At 47.7% G+C, this 19427-nt stretch overlaps 1 protein-coding gene across 1 annotated transcript in view; it reads left to right on the top strand.

Moving 5' to 3' along the window:
- Window positions 1-19427, top strand: part of MAP6 (microtubule associated protein 6) — a 48446-nt gene that overhangs the window by 19956 nt on the left and 9063 nt on the right. The window contains exons 2-3 of the mRNA XM_075112463.1: window positions 13152-13365; window positions 15057-15253. Coding sequence (XP_074968564.1) covers window positions 13152-13365; window positions 15057-15253 — 411 coding nt within the window. The remainder of the gene's footprint in view (window positions 1-13151; window positions 13366-15056; window positions 15254-19427) is intronic.

Raw genomic sequence — 19427 nt, 5'->3', positions numbered from 1 at the left:
ATTACAACCTCTTAATTTAAAGTAAAGAAAGATTCAGTGGGTACATTGCAGAGGAAGGCGTAAAATGGAAAGCAGAATTCAGCCCTCTGTCAAAGCCAGCAACAGGCTACTCACTTTTGCATGCTGAAAAAATACTTTAGATTCATTATATATATGAAATCTCATAAAGAAATAGCACGAGCTCAAATATATACACACATAGGCACAGCAGAGGCAGGTGATCAGGCCAAATGTAGGTTACACGGCCACATGCCCGTTCTGTGTTGCATTATTCGAGGCTGTGCAGTGTCACGCTGCCTATGTCGTGTGTAGCACGTCTCCCCGTGCCTGACTTCCCCTGCTTGTGTTACACGCTTGGGACGCGGTGGGAATGCAGCTGATCACGCTGCAGAACTGTTTGCTGTGCAATATTCATCGCGTTGGATCTGGTAGCCCAGCTGATGGATCCAAGGGATTTCTGTCGGAGTAGTTCTTGCAAAAAATACCTGCGCTGGTCAGCGGGAAACCACAAACCTGTGTGCAGTGGGGGTGCCACTCACAGCCATGCCTGTGGATGGGTGATGTATAAAGCGTCATGGATTTGAATTCTCCTTCCTTTTCTGAGCATAAGATATTATGCATCCAAAGCATGCATATATAAGGCATTTGGATTACATGTTGTTTTCTATATTTTACTTTGCAGACTAAAATAGCATAAAATTGTGTGTCTTTGGAGCCTAAGCATATGTGTGTGCTTTGCTTTCACAGGCGATATTTTAGCTTGGTGGCTCTGAGCTGTTGAAGTGTAAGATCACTTAGGAAGTACTTGGTTGTTACTACACTCAGATTGCAGTGGTCTAACAGAAAATAAGAGGCCACCCTGGTTACAGCTAAGCTGATCTGCAGGCTTCTCTATCTAGTAGACATCTAGGAGACATATCATAGAATCATGAAGGTTGGAAAGACCTCTCGGGTCACCAAGGCCAATCCCCAACCCAACACCCCCACGTCTCCTAAACCATGGCCCCAAGTGCCATGTCTAAACGCTGTTTGAACCCCACCGCGCGACGGTGACTCCCCCACCTCTCTGGGCAGCCTGTGCCAGGGCCTGGCCGCTCTGGCAGGGAAGGCATTTTCCCTCACATCCAACCTAAACCTCCCCTCATGCAGCTTGAGGCCGTTCCCTCTCGCCCTGTCACTGGTGACTTGGGAGCAGAGACCAGCCCCCCCCTCACTCCAGCCCCTCTCAGGCAGCTGCAGGGAGCGAGAAGGGCTCCCCTCAGCCTCCCCGTCTCCAGGCTAAACCCCCCCAGCTCCCCCAGCCGCCCCCCAGCACACTTGTGCTCCAGACCCTGCCCCAGCCCCGCTGCCCTTCTCTGGACACGCTCCAGCCCCTCCAGGCCCTTCTTGTCCCGAGGGGCCCAAACCTGAGCCCAGCGTTCGAGGTGTAACGACTGGGGCTGTGACCTTGTATCCGTACCTCCATCAGCTCTGCATAAGCATTGAAGGGGGAAGGGGGATGCTGCCGGGAGACGATAGGCTTAGATTGTGTGTTTACCTGCCATGGGCAGTATGTACAGAAGAAATATGTGGTATTCAAGATATTCTTGGCACTGGGCTTTCAGCGGCACGTTATTGCTCCAGCCCAGTGCAAGGAAAAAGAATACCACATATTCTGGGCACTAAATGTTCTGTGGAGCTTGGTTTACTGCTCCTCTACTTAGTGGTCAAGGTCCTTGACTCTCAATGCACCCCCCGTGAATGTTCATGGGGGTCCTGATCCATGATCTCCCTTTTCCAGGCGTTTGCCTTGTTGCCATCTTGGACATGTAAACCTTTTGAAATCAGGTGACTATTAAAGCCCACACCAGAATTGCTTCCATATATTAACTGAAATTCAGACTGTGACTAACTTGTTCATTTTTCATATGTACGATTAAGTTTTGGGACACCTGGTGCCCAATTAGCATATGAAGGATATTCAGATGCAGTCATATAGTAGCTACTACAGCGAGGAGCAAATAATAATGCCCCAAGTCATCAATGCAGCGGCAAAACAATAGCTGCTATTTAAGTTTCACCATCTTCCTACTTTACCCCCTTTGCTGCTGATTCTATTTCTAATCCCATGCCAGGATGGGCAATTACACTGTCATGCAGGCTAGAAATGGAATCAAAGAGCAACGCTAATTTTGAGCTGCATTAGAAACACAGAAAGAAGGGAACTAACGATACCTTGAAGGGAGCAGAAAAAATACACAGAGAAGCTTCTATTTCATGTCAAACAGCCATTTCCTGACCTTTCTTTGGAGAAACCCCTCCTTCTGCATCTGTGATTTGGATGATAATTGAGCAAATTCAGACAAAATCTTACCTCTCATCCCTAGCACCACCCGTCTCCATCTTTTGCCTCAAGGGCAAACCTTGCAGTTTCTATGCAGCTGAACTGCAGTATCACTAAAGCTTTCCCAGGTTGGAGAAGGGCCAGGATCTAGGGAAGAGGAGCTAGTGATGAGCTCAAGGGGCTTCACACCAGAGCTTCCAGGAAAGTCAGGGCAGGAGGGTTTCCCCAGCAGTCCTTGCCCAGCACTACGAGGGTAGATGGTCTTCATGAAAACCTCCAGCAGCATGAATGGTGCAATGTGGACCAGAGCTGTTGTGAGCAGTGCTGGTCAGTGAGATGCACCGTCCTTCATCTCCTCGGGCAGCAGCTCCTCCGTTCCGTATCCGTCTGGCCTGGCGTTGCTTAAAGGTGATGCCTTTGGATTCCCTCCCCACCCTGCTTCTGGATCTCTGAGGTGGTCTGGTCATACAACTTCATTTGACCTAAAAAGCTTTGTTTTCCCCAGCCTTCGCGCATCTTGGTGCACCAGATACCCCTCTTACAAGTCACATCATGGATCCACATATAGCTTTTGCAGTGTGGTCCACCAGGCTCTGATTCAGGAAATCATTTATGCCCGTATTTAAATGTAAGGAGCAGCTAAGAGCCACTGTGCATGTGCTGAAGTGCTTTGCTGAACCAAAATAATGCATTTTTAATTCCTCTCTTGTTTGTGTCTTCAGACACTTGAAACAAGGTGCTGAAAACATCTCTCCACCAAGAATCCCACTGGAGCCAAAGGCTCACGAGGCCACCACCCAAGCAGAGCTTCAGTGTGCCGTTTCGCATGGGGATGGGCCGAGGCAGGCAGAATTCAGCTGGAGACAGACCCAGCATGTAGCGTGGCCACAGGCAGCTGCTGGTTTCTCTGTATCCCATCGGATATTTGAATGAGTTCATTGCACTCAGCATGAATTGCACTGAAAAATCTCTGCACTTGAAAAGCAGAATTTACAACACTGTGTTGTCTTTCTAAGTTCTTCCACTTTTCCTAACGTGAAGGTTTGTTCTCAAGCATTTTTTCCCCTGGGACCTTAACGGGTGAGCCTAGTTAGTTCATATGTCCATACCCTGATGTATCTCTGCGGGTTGTGCGTGTTGTCTTGGAAGAGAGTCAGATATGTGGTGTTCTTTGGCCCAGCAGACTCTCACGGGAGTGCTTTGGCTCTCCTCACGCTGTTCAGGTTTCTGCCTGTGGCAACACTCTTCCCCGTCCTAATCTTGCTACAGCATCCTCTCAATAAAGATGCTTTTCTGTCAAAGCATGCATGCCATGACCTGCTTTGTTTGTTTAACCTTGTGGCACATTTTAGTCATCTGCCCATTTGGAGGACAAGGGGGTTGAGACACTGCTCTTGCTCCAGCCAACTGGAGAATACTCATACAGGCCGTTAAACGGGATGTTAGCAGAGCTTCGGCCTGGCCCTGACCCGTTTTCCAGGGGTGTATCTGACATTTACAGATGGGTTGTTTCTGCAAACATGCTCAGAAATGTCAGGCTGTGATCACCCTGGGAGCTTTCCTAACGGGCTGCATCAGCTGACTTCACTGGTGACACCAACACTGAATTCACCAACTTTATGTGCTTGAACACGGACGACGATACCACAGCAGCTTCTGTATGGAATGACCAACATGTGTCCCTTCATCAGCAGGAGCCATAAGCTTGTAACATCAAGGGAAATTCAGAGAGGTGTAAACTGGTGGATCGCCATGGGATTGTGGTTTACACCAGGAAAGTTCCTGAAGTCTCACTGCCGTTGGGTTTAACCTCTCTTCAGGCCTCCAGATGGATCTTTCCCTGGTTTCGGGCATTTCTGCAGCAGGATGTCCCGGTGTTACTTTCCCCAGAGGCCATGCTTTTCCCTGTGGTGGGTATTTAGCCCCCAGGGGGTAGGGAGAGCCTTGGGCTTCTGGGCTGTAGCAGATGCTAATGGATATCCTTCATCTGGCTCGGACCATGCCTTCCCCATGGCTGGCTGAGCACAGGGACTTGGGTGAACGCTGCAGGCTGGAGAGTGGAGCTAAGGTGAAGGTAGCGGTGGAAGGAGATGATCATGGGATGCTGGTATTTGCCCTGAGGTCCACAAAGTGGACTTTGTGTGTCAAAGGTGCCCAGATGTGCCACCTAGTCTGAGTGTGGGGGTTTATCTCACCCTTTCCTATCCTACATGGACTTCTCCATGCTGCTTAGATTCACAGTGGCTGGTTATTCCTCATGGATGGTCCTCAAGTCTCCTATTTCTCTGTGCTGAGACACGAGCAGTGACAAAGCTGTTGCTCTTGGGGTTGGTCTCCCACAACTATGTTGCTCTCTTGGCCCTCCACAGTGTTCACTGTCACCTTCAGTCATGTATTTGTGACGTTTAGACATGACAGCACGTGCAATAATTCTGCCTCCTTGAAAGGCCATGCTCCATGGCCCTCAGGCAATGCAATATCCATGATTTGTGGCCTGCTGACTCAAGCAACTTTTATAAATGTATTGCAGCGTGGTTCTGCTCTGCCACATGACTTGACTTCATCCTTTTCAGTATATTAGTCATGTCTTGCTCATAGCCTGCTTCAGCCAGTCCTAAAGTCGCCTTGTTGAAGGCTCAGCACTTTCCTCCTCTTCCACGCCAGTGCTGCACTTGATGGGCCCTAACCAGCGATGTCCGCAGCTACTGGTCCCTCCCCATCCTGCTCACACTTACTCCATTGTGCATTGCCCAAGTTTCAAATTCATGCATTAATATATCGCATTGTTTTAGTCCTTGTACACAATTAGACATTGGCTCTTCCAAGCTGACTCTCTCTGTGTACGCGTATATGTGTGCGCGCGCGCGTCTTAGACGTTAATTATTAATGTTTGGGAAAAGATAATCTTGGGCGCCAGGAGCTTCATTATACCATTCACAGTCTCAGTGCAGCTTTACAGTAAATTATTGTGTACAAGATAATAGCATGAGCATTAGAGGATAAAGCTGTCATTAAGCATCCATGTAGGAGCTGGAGACGGGGCACTTGATGCAGCAGGCAATGAGGGGGTAGTTCTTGCACTTGTGCTGGTGAGTTTTGTACGTTGACAGGACCATTGCAATAGGATTTGTTTGGAATTGGCCTTGTAACCAAAGGGGGCTGGGGCGGAAGATGGGGTGAAACGGCTGAAGTCAGTATCTTGGGGTGCAAGGGACATATTTTGTTGCAGTAACATGTGAGAAGCAGCAAGGAATGATACACATCCAGGATTTTAGACTTATTTCTCTGGGAAGCAAGAACTCGTTGTGCCATTTACTATTGTATGAGGGACCTCAGCATGAGGCAGTGTTCCTTTATTGCTGAACATGCATTAGGAGTGTTGCAGAACAGTAACCATTGATTGGGCTTATCTTTCAGATGTGTTTGCAGGAGGGTGCACAGCCTGTTTACATTGAGTCCAAATGGAATTTTTCTGTTCACATTAGAAAACAGAACAGCTTTAGGATCAAAACGTGTGCATGCGCCTCATATGAGCAGTCCTTTGTGAGCAGAATGTGCTCGCAGTCCAGCTAGCCCAATATCTTCTGGCTGATCATCGCCGAGACCAGACGACTGGAGGGAGATTGGAGGAGATTCCTACAGCGTGGAATAGCTCCTGCTTTGGCCTGTAGTTTGTAGAGGTCAGCTAAACTCTGAAGAGCGGTGTTAATGATTGCCTCGAGGATGCGCTGCTGAAATTTCCTTTGATACCTCTGAATATTCACAATATCCATCTAAACAGCCATGACTTAATTAAATCTCATCAGATGCTGGACTTCAGTGACCTCCTTTGGCATTGAGTACCAGAGTTCGATTGGGCGTTATCATTGACTTGGATTTCCCACTGTTCCATTTCAATGACCATCTCTTTTCCTGCATGAAGAGGGGACAAGGAGCTGGAGAATATTTGGAAGCAAATGATACTCTGTTCCAGAAAGGCAAAATAATTTGAAAATCCCAGACAAATTTGCTACTTAGTTTGGCCAAAATATATATTGTTTTCATTGCCGTTTTGTTTAGAGGAATATTAAGGAGAAATGTAATGTTCTGAAGCATTCCTTGTAAAGCAGCTTGGTATTTTGCTTCATAAGGGGATTCATAGTCCTTCTGTGTCGTCCTGTGTAGAATAAGAAAAAACTGGGATGAAAAAGAATTAAAGAAACTGGAAGTTAAATTTAAATTTTAATTTTAGAATGAATGAATGAAACATTGCAGGCCAAACATTTCGTAAAGGATATTTTTGTTCCAGTGAAAACTCTGAATATTTTTCATTTTTTGTTAAGCCACAGTTTTTCAACTAGAAATTCTGTGATAGAAATTAAGCTAGTCCATCTGTGCAGGACACCACCATGAAGTTCCTGGTCTCCCTTCTCTGTGCCATTCATTTTTTCATATGTGCAGGTCAGGATGAGGGAATTGGGCTGGCTCAGTGCCAGTAAAATTGCTTTCAGCAGAATACGTTTAACATCCTGTGCTGACTCTGAACAAACGCAACCTCTCTTTAAAGTCCTTCAAGGTAGGTGAAAGCTTTGAAGTGGTTAAACCTGGCCCCATCTTCCCCTTCTTCCCCCTCATGGCTTTGCTCTGGCATTGGTAGATGAAGGCAATCAATGCCTACGTGAGTGTCGGTGAGCATCTCCAGAGATGGCTGCATGCCATAGCTTGGAGCTCACATCAACCCCAAGTCCCCTTCCTGGGGTGGAGGAAGATGTTGAGGTCACCTTCACCTGCAACCACCTTTAGCAATCCTCAGCCAAGGGGAAAAGCAATTAAAATAAAATAGCCAGGGTGGATGAAGCCCTGTGCAGGAGCACTGTGGTATCCACTGATGTATGTGGAGAGCAACTCTTGGCTTAAATGGGTATAGATCAGGCCACAACCTTCCTAGGCTACTGTCATAAGAAGATCTGCTACCTATTAATTTGCAAGACGTCTACCCCATCCTATGCAGCCTCTGTTCTCGTCCGGTCTGTAGATGGCTAAACTCCCTTTATCTTCATGGGGAATTTGTCCTGTTAGACTTGGCTTGCAAAAGGTCGTCCGATGCCTTATATACTCCTTTTTGTTGAGTTTCATTTCGATTTCCATTTCAGATCAGCACTGGGTTCCCCCCTGATTCTAATTATACTTTGCAAGGCTGGGACCAGAGCTTGGCAGAAAATTAGTAGACATGTAATTTGCTGCTATTTCAGTTCATGCCAAGATAGCAATTCTTAAAATCCTCCTCAGCAAAATTAAAAGCAACGAAAATCCCTTAGATAAAGAATTACAGAGCTGGACTAAGTTGTGCCTGTTGGGTATGTCCATACTGGTTCTGGTCCATGCTCGTGACTCATCCTTGCAGCGTGAGCGAAGGCTTTTGCTCCGCTTTTGGGTGAGCTTTGAGGCTTAGCTCTTCTGGGGTGAGGTCTAGCAGGACAGAGCGGTCTGCGGTGGTCCAGACACCGCTACAACCTGTTGCTCTTGAAACAGGGAAAAATAACATTTTCAGGGCTCATTTCAGATTGCAGCCAGAATTTGGAGTTTTGGGGCACCTTCCCCACAATGTTACATAGTAGGAGGGAGGTCTCAGAACTGCAGGGGCTTTCCCCAAGCCAGGGTTAGTTTTAGTGTCACAGGAGCAACCACTACAATACCTTAAAGAACAGATATTTCTCCTAGTCTCAGAATGACAAAAAAAACCAACCCAAAAACAACTCTTAAAGTTGCTGCTTTTCATCACACTTCTTTGCTGCATGTAAGGAGTGTATAAATTTATAAAGCAGCATCTCTGAGTGATGTAAATACCCTGGAGCATCAGGCCAGCTCTAGACAGCACCGTGCAAGTACCCTGAGAGGTTGTAGCTGTGCCGTGCACTGTTTGGTCAGCATGAGCTCATGGTGACGTAGGACTGTATCAGACAGACATTTGATGGAGAGTCACCAGACCTAAAAAGGGGATTTAGGTCTCCTTCCTGAGACATCCCTCAATCCCTACAGTCAACAGAGACGCAGACTGCAAGGAGGGCACCTGTCTCCTCGTTTGTACCTTTGCCTTAGTAAATTCAGTGTGCCTGGCCCTAAAACGTGGTGATCCAGGCTGTGAAGTTGCTAGCAGACTCCTGCCTACATTTTTGGCCCAGGGTAACTAGTACTTTTCCTAGCAGCTGTTGGGCTGGGTTCAGGAGCTGGCATATCCCAAGGCCAGTTCCCAACGGGCTGTTTTCCCTCACTCATCTGTGGTGGAGATGGAGAGATTTATGTGCTAACTAACCATGGTAAGCTGAGTTTCTGGGCACAGGTACAACCAGAACAGAATAGCCCGTGACTATTCTAGTAACACTTTTTTACGGTTTATATGTTGCCTGAATATCAAAAATAGGCACTGAGATCAGCTTGTTGCACCAGGCGTAGCTGTAGTGTATGGTCTGAGGTTCTCTCCGCCTTCCTCTGCCTCTGCAGGCTCTGGGTACCAGATATGCAGAATCGGGCACACTGGGTGCTTGAGCCTGGTCATGGCAGGGAGCAGCTTGTCCATCCCAGGTGTGGTAGGACTCCGTACAAACGTGGCCCGTGCCCTCTCACATGCTTAAGGGACTAGCTCTAGTCTAATAGCTGGTGATGTGAATTCATGCACATTTGCCTGAAAAGGATTTAGAATAGAATCATAGGATCATAGAATAGCTTAGATTGGAAGGGACCTTCAGAGGTCATCCAGTCCAACCCCCCTGCAGTGAGCAGGGGCATCTTCAGCTCAATCAGGTCGCTCAGAGCCCCGTCCAGCCTGACCTTGAGTGTTTCCAGGGATGGGGCATCTACAACCTCTCTGGACAACCTGTTATTTATAGATGTGCACTGAATCCATGTGACATACCTAGTATTTACAGCTTCTTTGTCAACACTGTAAAATATTTCAAGATCAGTAGCTTTCTATCCTCCACTTCCAGAGAAGCTTGTGGCTGAGCTTCAGAAGGATGTGGAACTGCTGGAGCAAGTCCAGCGCAGAGCTGCCAAGGTGATCAGGGGCTGGAGCATCTCCCTGGTGAGGAAAGGCTGAGAGACCTGGGCTTGTTCAGCCTGGAGAAGAGAAGCCTGAGGGGGGTCTCATCAGTGCTTATCAATATCTGAAGGGCAGGTGTCAGGAGGATGGGGCCGGGCTCTTTTCAGCGGTGCCCAACGCCAGGCCAAGGGGCCACGGGCACAAGCTGGAACACGGGAAGTTCCACCTGAACGTGAGGAGAAACCCCTTTGCTGTGCGGGTGCCCGAGCAGGGGCACAGGCTGCCCAGAGAGGCTGTGGGGTCCCTTCCCTGGAGACATTCACCCCCCGCCTGGACGCGGCCCTGTGCCCCTGCTCTGGGTGTGCCTGCTCCAGCAGGGGGTGGGACGGGATGGGCTCCAGAGGGCCCTTCCAGCCCCACCAGTCTGGGAATCTGTGAGCTATTTTGGAACTGGTGGACATAGTGCATCAGCATGCATCCACCTAAGAACGGCTATTGGTCTGTCCTTTGCCTGCAAAGCCAGGCTCATCTTGGGAGATGCAGGGTAGTCAAGGGTCCTGTTGCCAAGTACGTGGGAGCTAAATAATCACAGAATTGGTACATCTGCATTAACCCAGCAAAGCAAGGGTGGAGGAGAGCAGAGGAGTTCGTGCTAATTTTTAACAGTCAGATGAGATTCGTTTTTGCATTAACAGCCCAGCTCTATTGCATGATCTCTTGCTTTGGCATTTCAGCAACCAGCCCATGGGATTGTAGAAATGCATTCTCTGCCAGCTCATAGGTAGCACGAAGCTTTTTTTCTCCCTTTTCCTTGCCTCGTGTGTCTGCCTTGTCTACAGAGATCACAGGCTTTTCAGGGAGCCGCCTGCCTCTTTCTGTATGTTTGCATAATGCAGTGCATAATGAGGTTGCCAGGCTCTATGGTAACAAATACAATCGCGCTGCTTCAAACCTCACCTCCACCTAAACCAGCATTTTATGAGCAGCAGAATGAATAAATCCTGGTTGTGTTCCGTCTTTAAAGACCAGCCCCTATGTGGACTACATGGACTACAGCCTCCGTCCACCGTCTCTGGTTCTGTAGATGCAAGCTGTGCTGAGGTTTGCTGATTGACGTGATGGTCCGTGTGGGCTGGTTGGCCAGCTGGCCTTATGCTCAGTAAGAAAATGAACTTTACCAGGCTTTCCCTCAGTTGAAGAACACCGTTTGGATGTTCCTTCTGTGCCCGCTCACTGATTTTGAGGAGAGGTGTTGTGATTTTCACCCCTGAGATTTCTACCTCTGCCACAAATACAATAGAAAACAGCTAACAGGTTCAGAAGTTGCTAGGAAGGAATCGGAGTGGCAGATAGGCATCGGCAGAGGGAATTAGTGCATGATTTTATTTCCTTTAGAAAGCAGTTGAAAATACATAGTCTACTTTGGAACAAAAGTGGATCCTAGGAAGAAGCGTCTTCTGAAGAGCTTGGGTTGAAGTTTGAGTATGTCAGTAATGTGTTCACACCTTTAATCCATCTCTTTCAAGGCATTTCCTCTTCCTTTCTCTCAACTCTTCATGCAGGAGGGATATTTTAACAGTGGACTGTAGAGAAATACCTGTGGACAAATGGGTGACGTTCACTGAACGGGAAAGAAGGGGACAGATGAGCCCATTCATATATTGCTCATCCAGTGCAACAGTTTCATGACGAATAGCATCCTTCAGACAAGCAGTATCCCTGGGACTTTAGTATCACCCACGCCCAAGAAAGGCTGAACAGCAAAAGAGGGGGAGGGAAATGAAGATACAGGGAAAAGAAAAAGTAGATGTAGGTAGAATCAACACCAAGAAATGATGGAGAGGTGGAGATGGGATTTGACACATAGATTAAGGTACCGACATTTAGGGGTGTCTGTGTGAGTGTCTTCACATGGGCTAGACGTTTATATTGCCATCAGCAGAGATCTAGTCAGTTAACAGAGCCCAAAGAGGCATTCAGCTCACCCTAAAGCCGTCACCCATCTCTGGCATAGGGAAGGGCTCTCCAAGCTCCACTGACTGTGTTGGCGCATCTGCACTGACTACCACAAAGACCCAGTCACCCTGCAGATGTGTGGGGACCTTAACCCAGGTGTCTTAGGAGGAGAAACACACCCGGGAGACTGTTGCAACCAGCAGATATCTTGGAAGGGAAAGGGTTTTTCCATCTTTGGAGCGGGATTGTGTGAATGGGGAATGTCATACTGGGTGGGCAGGGAGCTGCAGTGATCCTGCACGTGAAGGGATCATTTATTACTGGTCCTTGAGGGCAAGAGATGAACTTCTGCAGCCTAGGTGCCCTGTCGAAGCGGGTCCTCTGATGACCGACTAAATGTGCGTGTTTGTACTGAAGCTTTTCTGAGCCTCTGGGCTCAGTCCAACTGCTTATCTTCGTAAAAGTAAAAGCTGAATATCTCCGTGGCCATTTGTGAAATTTGGTTGAAGCTGATTAAGATGTTCAAAGCTATTATGGGAAGGGATTGACCGGCAGTACCCTCACTCAGAGTTCGCTTCCCTGATAAACCTGGCTGAAAACAATGAACACAACCCAAAGGTGGTTGAGTGGAACAGGGCAGGAGGGGCAGGGCCTGCAAATTAGAGGTCCAAATGCCTCAGAGGTCCCAAAATTAAGACAAGGGCTTTGATTTCCAAGGAAAATTCACCCCTTTGCAGAGGGCTTGTGTCACCGCTGTTAGGGTAGCTCCTGGTGTGCACTGGAGTCTTAAGGATCTAAACACTCCCTGGGACTATGTCTGAGCATGACCCTCTAAGGTAGCAACACACTTGGGGTTTCTCCATCCCCATTCTCAGATGAATGGCAATTTTTGGAAAAAAAATATATGAAATGGTTTCCTTCAAAACTAGAAAGATTTTGGTGTTCCATTGGGAAGAACTAAAAAATGCATGAGAAGGGGGCTGTGGATGAGAACCGAAATGTGCCCAGCAGATGCTAAAAGTCTATGAAATGTGCTTGGTTTTTTTTTCTCAAAAATGTCACAGATCTATCAAAAAAATATGAAAGACGGTGCTGCTTTTCCCAGTAGCTCGGGAATCAGCTAATGAAGAGAAGCCATAGCTCACAGTACGTGATAAGCTGAGCATTTCCTACCCTGTTTGAGTTTACATCTAAGACAACTTTATCTTAAACTATTCCTTTATGGAATTAACAAAAGCTGTTATGCATAATTTGGTGCAATATAGGCAAAATGATACAATTCACGACTTACAGGCATGGGTAAGGGATGACTGTAGAAAATCTTGGCTCCTTACATTTCTGAGTCACCCAGCTCATTTGCCTGCAGGGAAGTTTGCTGAGAAGTGTGTGTCCTGTGTTGAGGAGCAGAACATGAATTTTGATGTTCCTTCCTAAATAGTCTTTTCCAGCCCGACTGTGAGAGTCAGGAGGTGCTCGCAGGTAGCTTCAGTGCAGAGGTGAAGATGCAGAGACAAAAGCATGTATGTTCTTCAAAAAAAGGATCGCAGTCACACCTGAGACCAGCTTTTCAGAGGGCACCTGACCATTGTCACACAAGTAGCAAGTTGTCTGGTGCCCAGGACTGCCTGATTTTAATAGACCAAATTTCATTTGAACTTCTCCTAATGCATCAGTGGGTTTTAGATGAGGTCAAACATGAGCTGTTGGGAGTCAGCTTCTTTGTAAACCTGACTGGATGGAGGCAAAAGCCCTTCCGAGTAGGCCTTGCTGAGGAATGAGGAATTCCACTCCCACATTACCACGACTGTTGTGTTGGCTTAATTCGTGAACCCTTTTCTTTTTTTTGATCTTCAGAAATGAGTTCAGACCCTGGATAGATGTCAGGCCTGTGAAAGCTATAAAAGCAAAGGCCCAGTACAAGCCTCCGGAGGAGAAAATGACCCATGAAACCAGTTACAGCTCTCAGTTCAAGGGGGAAACCAGTAAGCCTGCTCCAGCCGATAACAAATTCCTGGAGCGCAGAAGGATACGCACTCTCTACAGCGAACCCTACAAAGAACCGCCAAAGGTGAGAAATACGGCAGAAGGGGCCCAGGGCCATCACTGCTCCTGGTGGGACGTGTCCAACACAGTAAGGCTGGGCTGAACACTGCCTGCTGCCATTCCCCTTATGTGGCCTCTTCATTTCTGACCAGCGGGTGCATCTGGGCATCCACCCTGGAGATGGTGGTGGACGAAAAACGTGAGCCGGCAACGTGCGCCGCAGCCCAGAAGCCAACCGTGCCCGGGGCTGCATCCCCAGCAGCGCGGGCAGCAGGGCGAGGGAGGGGGTGCTGCCCCCCTGCCCCGCTCTGTGAGACCCCCCTGCAGCGCCGCCTCCAGCTCGGGGCTCCTCAGCACGGGACAGACACGGGGCTGTTGGAGCGGGGCCAGAGGGGGCACAGAAATGCTCCGAGGGCTGGAGCCCCTCTGCTGCGAGGCCGGGCTGGGAGAGCTGGGGTTGTTCAGCCCGGGGAAGAGAAGGCTGCGGGGAGACCTTATTGCGGCCTCCCAGGGCTTAAAGGGGGGCTGTGGGAAGGGTGGGGGCGACCTCTTTAGCAAGGCCTGTTGTGACAGGCCAAGGGGGGATGGTTTTAAACTAAAGGAGGGGAGATTCAGACTGGATCTAAGGAAGAAATGCTTTACTCTGAGGGTGGTGAGACACTGGCCCAGGTTGCCCCGAGAAGTTGTAGATGCTACCTCCAGTGTTCATGGCCAGGTTGGACAGGGCTTTGAGCAACATGATGTAGTAGAAGGCGTCCCTGCCCATGGCAGGTGTGGTGGAAGTAGATGATCTTTAAGGTTCCTTCCAACCCAAACCGTTCCATGATTCTATGGGCTCTAGTACCGGTTGATGCACTTTGGAGGCGATACTGCCCTATGTCAAACTGTAAAGAAGTGAGGTAGGGCCCAAATGAAGAGGTTTTTGCATTGTGATTTCCCAGGTGATTATCTAGACAGCTTTCTCTTTCTCCCTCCAAAACTATAGGCACACCACATTACACTTTTTCCCAGGACCAACATGGTAAGAGCCAGATCTTCATCTGCAGTTAGTTCGGAGCGCTCCGCAGATTTTGACAGTAAGCACTTTTGGCTTTGATCAGATGGAGGACAGGTGCCAAGAAGGGCCTGGGCTGAAATGTCTTCCAGCCTTGTTTCTAGGAGCAGTGGAGGATCTGCATATAAATGTAGTCAGTCTGCGCAGTTTTAGTCCTTCCCAGAGTTTGTAAGTGCTTAGATTTGTGAGGTCTCATCAGGATGGCAGGGCCAGCATGGAGGAGCTGAAGGCTTCTGATCCTCCTTAATTTTGAAGCCATCCTCCCTACCTTGGGGGCTGTAGAAACAAGTGGATGCAAGACACTGTTGTGGACTTTGTTGAGGTGCAACTTGATGTCCTGTGCCCCAGCTACCCCAGGCAATCTATTGTAGAAATCTATTAGGGACAAGCAGACCGAGGAGTCACGTCCTGCAAGAAAGGTGGGGATTTGTACCAGCCTCATTGTCCTGAGCGCCACTTCTCTGCCTCGAATCCAGAGAAAGACAATCCCCTCTGGGCTTGCAAAATCCCTCTTCAAGTCAGAGGGCAGGTCATAGCTGAGTAGATAAGTAACATTCATGCTGTTTCTGATCTAAATCCTGTTTTCGACCTGTCCTTGTGTCTCTCTTTCTCTCTCTCTCTCCATCTCTGTGTTGTCCTTTTGCATGTCACCCTCCATGCAGGTGGAAAAGCCTAGCGTAAAGCCTTCCAAACCAAAAAAGACCACAACAAGCCATAAACCCCTGAAAAAGGCCAAAGACAAGCAGATTGCATCTGGCCGGGCTGCCAAGAAAAAGAGCGCCGAGACCTCCAACACAGCAAAGCCAGAGGACAAGGAGAAAAGTAAAGAGATGAACAATAAACTGGCTGAGGCAAAAGAGTAAATGTCACTGCACTTTCCTTTCTTTCTCGGTTTTTTTTTCCCTTTCTTTCTTTCTTTCTTTCTTTCTTTCTTTCTTTCTTTCTTTCTTTCTTTCTTTCTTTCTTCCTTTCTTTCTTTCTTCCTTTCTTTCTTTCTTCCTTTCTTTCTTCCTTTCTTTCTTCCTTTCTTTCCTTTTTTTTTTTTTTTATTAAATAAAGGCCACAAAATTAATTAGAGGCTTCTAATCTGCTTTTTGTTCTGATTGTATTAGAAGCTTTTCTGTTTTATTTCCAAGGAGGATTAGGGAATCCTTGTTTTTGAGGTCAGGTTGTTCTGCTTTGCCTGCACAACACGGCTCTGCACAGAGTGAGGGACGTGGGAATGCACAAGTGGGGTCGTAGGAGATGAAGATGATGGATCAACCATGATTGCGTCCAGCAGCCTGTCCCTTTCCTCAGGGTTGGTCCGTCAATGCTTTGACGGTGTCGAAGTGCCCATCGAGCCATGGAGGGGCTGTGCTCTCATCCCATGAGGGCCTTCTGGGGTTGGCCGTTGTTTGGTCATCTCCCACTGGTGTCGGCAGGTGAAAGGTTTTAAAGGCAGAGAGGATCAGAGGTTCATTCGTGGTGCCATGGATCTGCCATAAATCTACTAGAATCAGTGGTTTGGCCAAAAGTGATTTCCCCTGGTGACACCGGTGGGACTTTTGCTCCAAGAAGCAACAGGGAAGGAGATCCTGTGCAAGTAAAGGGCCAACTCTTCCCCCAGGGTAACTGGGGGATAGTTCTAGCTGTATTAAGGCAGCTTCACCCATCAACACCACTCAAAAGACTCAACTGAGAAAAAAAAAAAAGGAGCGAGGGAAGGTGCAGAGAGCAGCGAAGACTTCCCAAACAAGTGGCAGGTCAGACTAGGTTATTGGCAGGCTGTTCTTCCCTATTGTTTTCCCTAGGTTATGGATCTTTTTAGTTACTCCTGGTTTGTTTTGAATCTTGGTCTGCTTTCTTCACTTCTGGGGTGCCAGTAGACAGAGCTAGATGTCAGAAAGAGGTTTAGTTTGCAGATGTGGTCTTCCAAGGGGTAGAAAGAAATAAGTAACCAAGGTTGGCTAGAGCTGGCAGTCCCTGTTGATTCGACTCTACCAGCTGTTGGAGTTCATGTTGGCTCGTAAGCATCCTAAGAGGGCCATAAACCAGTTGCTGGGTTCCCCAGACTCCCTCCAGGCAAGGGTTTCAATCTTATTTACTGTGCTCTTACTCTAGGAAATCCCCATGCCCAGCAAGACCAGTTTGGAAGCTGTAAACACAGCAGGACCATTTGTCAGCAACTATGAACTAGCCCAACAGACTGGCATTGCACGCCCCAAAATTTGGGTCATTGAGTCAATGGGAGCTGGGAGGGGTATGGTCCTAATCCAAATTTGCATGCCTAACTCCTGGATTGGGTCCTAAATTCGTAAGGATTAATCTTGATCCCACCAAACTGAGCTGTTAAACTCTCCTGTAGCAGAGTAGCTGCAAGTCAGGTTGCAGGATTCTTCTTTATTTTTGCAGCTCAATATTTCTGTCCTAACACGCAATCCAACCTGAAACTTTCAGAGAACAGACAATTGGGAAGAACGAAAAGAGAGATGGGAGGTAGGGTAGGGAGGTGGTGTAGGAGGAGAGTATCAGAACTGTGTTGCTGTAGAGGTGTTTGAATGAGGAGAGTCTTGCTGCTAGGATATTTTAGAGATGTGAAACTATCTTAACAGAAAAAAGGATGGGCTGGGAGGGTGAGGAGTCCCATTTTTGGGGTCCTGCCCCATTAGAATTGGGTCATTTGGAAACATAAACGAGTGCTGGGCTACAAGGCTGAGAGAAAGTTTCCAAAGAGGAGGAAAGCTCTGTGGTATACAGATAGTGACATTTGCTGGCCTTAGTAACGAATAAATGCCAAGTTCAGTGTATTGTGTGATGCGTCCTGTTTGCCTTGCGCTAACAGCCTAAAGCTTTGAGTATAAGTAAGTGTAGTGTTCTGAATTCAGTGGTGTATTTCCAAGCTTAGCTATGTTAGAACTGTGTGCTATGAGCTAGTCAGGTTGTGTATGTGGAAAATGCATATTCATATATAGAAATATATATATATTTAAACCTCCAATGTTTAGGAGGAAACCAGGGAAATCCTCCAGGAAGTAAAACTGTGGAAATCTTTGCGAATGTGGTGCATTTCTTGATGTGCATGCTCCATGGAGATGCTGACCTGTCCATATTGACCATTGCTTTTCTGAGTGCTCAGAAGCCCCTGCAGCACTGCTCGAGTGCAAAGCTTAGCTCTGTCTCTAGAGCAGCTTGGCGAAAGGCTTGCGTTGAGTTGGTGGAGGGGAGTGCCGCTCACAGCTCTTCCCACCCCGTCGCACAAGGGACAACTGGCCAGAGAAGCCTGAGCTTCCAAGACTTGGTGTGATTCCTTGGCATTTAGATGCTTCATCCATCTTCACACTCCTCAGTAATGTCCTTTCCTGTCACAGGATATAGCAACAGCCGTGGAGATGACGTGTCACAGCAGGCAGAACATGTCAGGAAGGCATGTAGACATACAATCACCCAGCACACCAAGCTCCCTGCATGTAAGGAAAGACCATGCCAAACAATTCTCCCAATTATTTTTCGGCCCAAAGCTTCACATTCAAAGAAACAGCACACTTGCCACCATTTCGCCTTGAATTCAATGCGAATTTAGCCCTTGACTTCAAGGGTAACCAAATTTTGCCCAAGGAATATCATTACGATGCTCAGACCACCTAATCCAAGCATCCTCATGACTCTGGATCAACTGCTTGTCATCTAGGGCTTCAGGGTTGCTTCTTCTCAATGAAGAGCATCCATCACAGTGTTTGAATGAAACATGCGTAGTGAGTGGTCAGAGTATGGCCTTACATTTCCTTAACACATGAGGTTTTTGGTGGCATCTAACTACAGTGCTAGCCAGTGGTCTAAATTCCCTCTCTAGTGAAGGAACTTTCCAAGGGCCATTGAGCTACCTATTTTGGACACCTCTCTTTGGGTGGGATGAATGATCCTTGGAAGATTTCAATCTTTGCAGAAAGAGCCGGGGAGACTGGCAGGGCCTGGGAACCTCCCTCTCAGACAGCAACAAAATAGGGATATAAATCCAGGCCTCTGCTCCATGCGCCCCAGGTCCTCAGCACACATCCCAGCACACAGTTTAGCATTGCATTAAATGCCAGGAACTGCAGCAGAGTCAGGCCTCAGGGTGAAATCCTGCATTGCTCTACCTTCCACAGACCTTATGCCCATCCAACCCACTCAGGTTTATCAGAAAGGAGACCAAATCTCTGCCGTTTCAAGTTCACTTTGGACTCTGAGCTTGTCAATCCCTCTGGGAAAGGGTGCTCTGCTGTTATATGTTTCCAGCTACCACAATGCTGATCCTGTTTCACCGCTAATTTGTAATATGTTTTGCTTTCCTTGTAAAAAGATAAAAAGAAATGTTTTGCTTTTTACCCTGTGAAGGTTCCTGTGCTGTCTAGTGCTTGCTTCCTCATTTCCACTGTATTGTACTGTTACTCCTTTCTGCAAAATGGTGCTAATTGCTGACTGAGCTCCTGTTTTCTGACTGCTTTGCACACCGATCACCTGCTTCTCCATTTGCAACGCGTCCGGCGTAAAAACATGGCTCCCATGAATTCCACAAACTCTTGCCTCTTGGAGGCAGATAGGAAGTGTCTAATTAATATTTTGTGGCCTGGGTTTGGTTGCATATCACAAACTGTCTCTTGTAATGTGTTAAGCACACCTCCTCGTGGTGCTTTTTCATTCTTGCTGTTCTAATGAGAATGACACACACACGCACACACGAACACACACGAACACACAAATTAATGTATAGCCAATTGATTGTGACGTGCTTGTGATCCTTGCTTGCTCAAAGGGGTTTTTTTTTTTTCCAATGATAAATAAATGCTAAAGACGAATACCACCTCCTTGATCTTGTTTTCTCGATAAGAAGCACAGTTAAGTGAAAGAAACACCCAACTGTAACCAGATTTGTGTTGCTTAGAGCCGCCACTTCCATGCCTGCCGTAGGGACAACTGAGCTGTCACAGGCTGTGTTTAGATGGCTCCTAAGCTCAGACTAGCGCGAGAGCTAGCCGTTGGCAAGCGTGAAGATGGCCAGTGAAGGCACGCGG

This window comes from Phalacrocorax aristotelis, chromosome 1 (assembly GCF_949628215.1).
Source record: "Phalacrocorax aristotelis chromosome 1, bGulAri2.1, whole genome shotgun sequence".
In the NCBI taxonomy this organism is placed as follows: Eukaryota; Metazoa; Chordata; class Aves; order Suliformes; family Phalacrocoracidae; genus Phalacrocorax; species Phalacrocorax aristotelis.
This window is presented reverse-complemented; position numbering and strand designations above follow the sequence as displayed.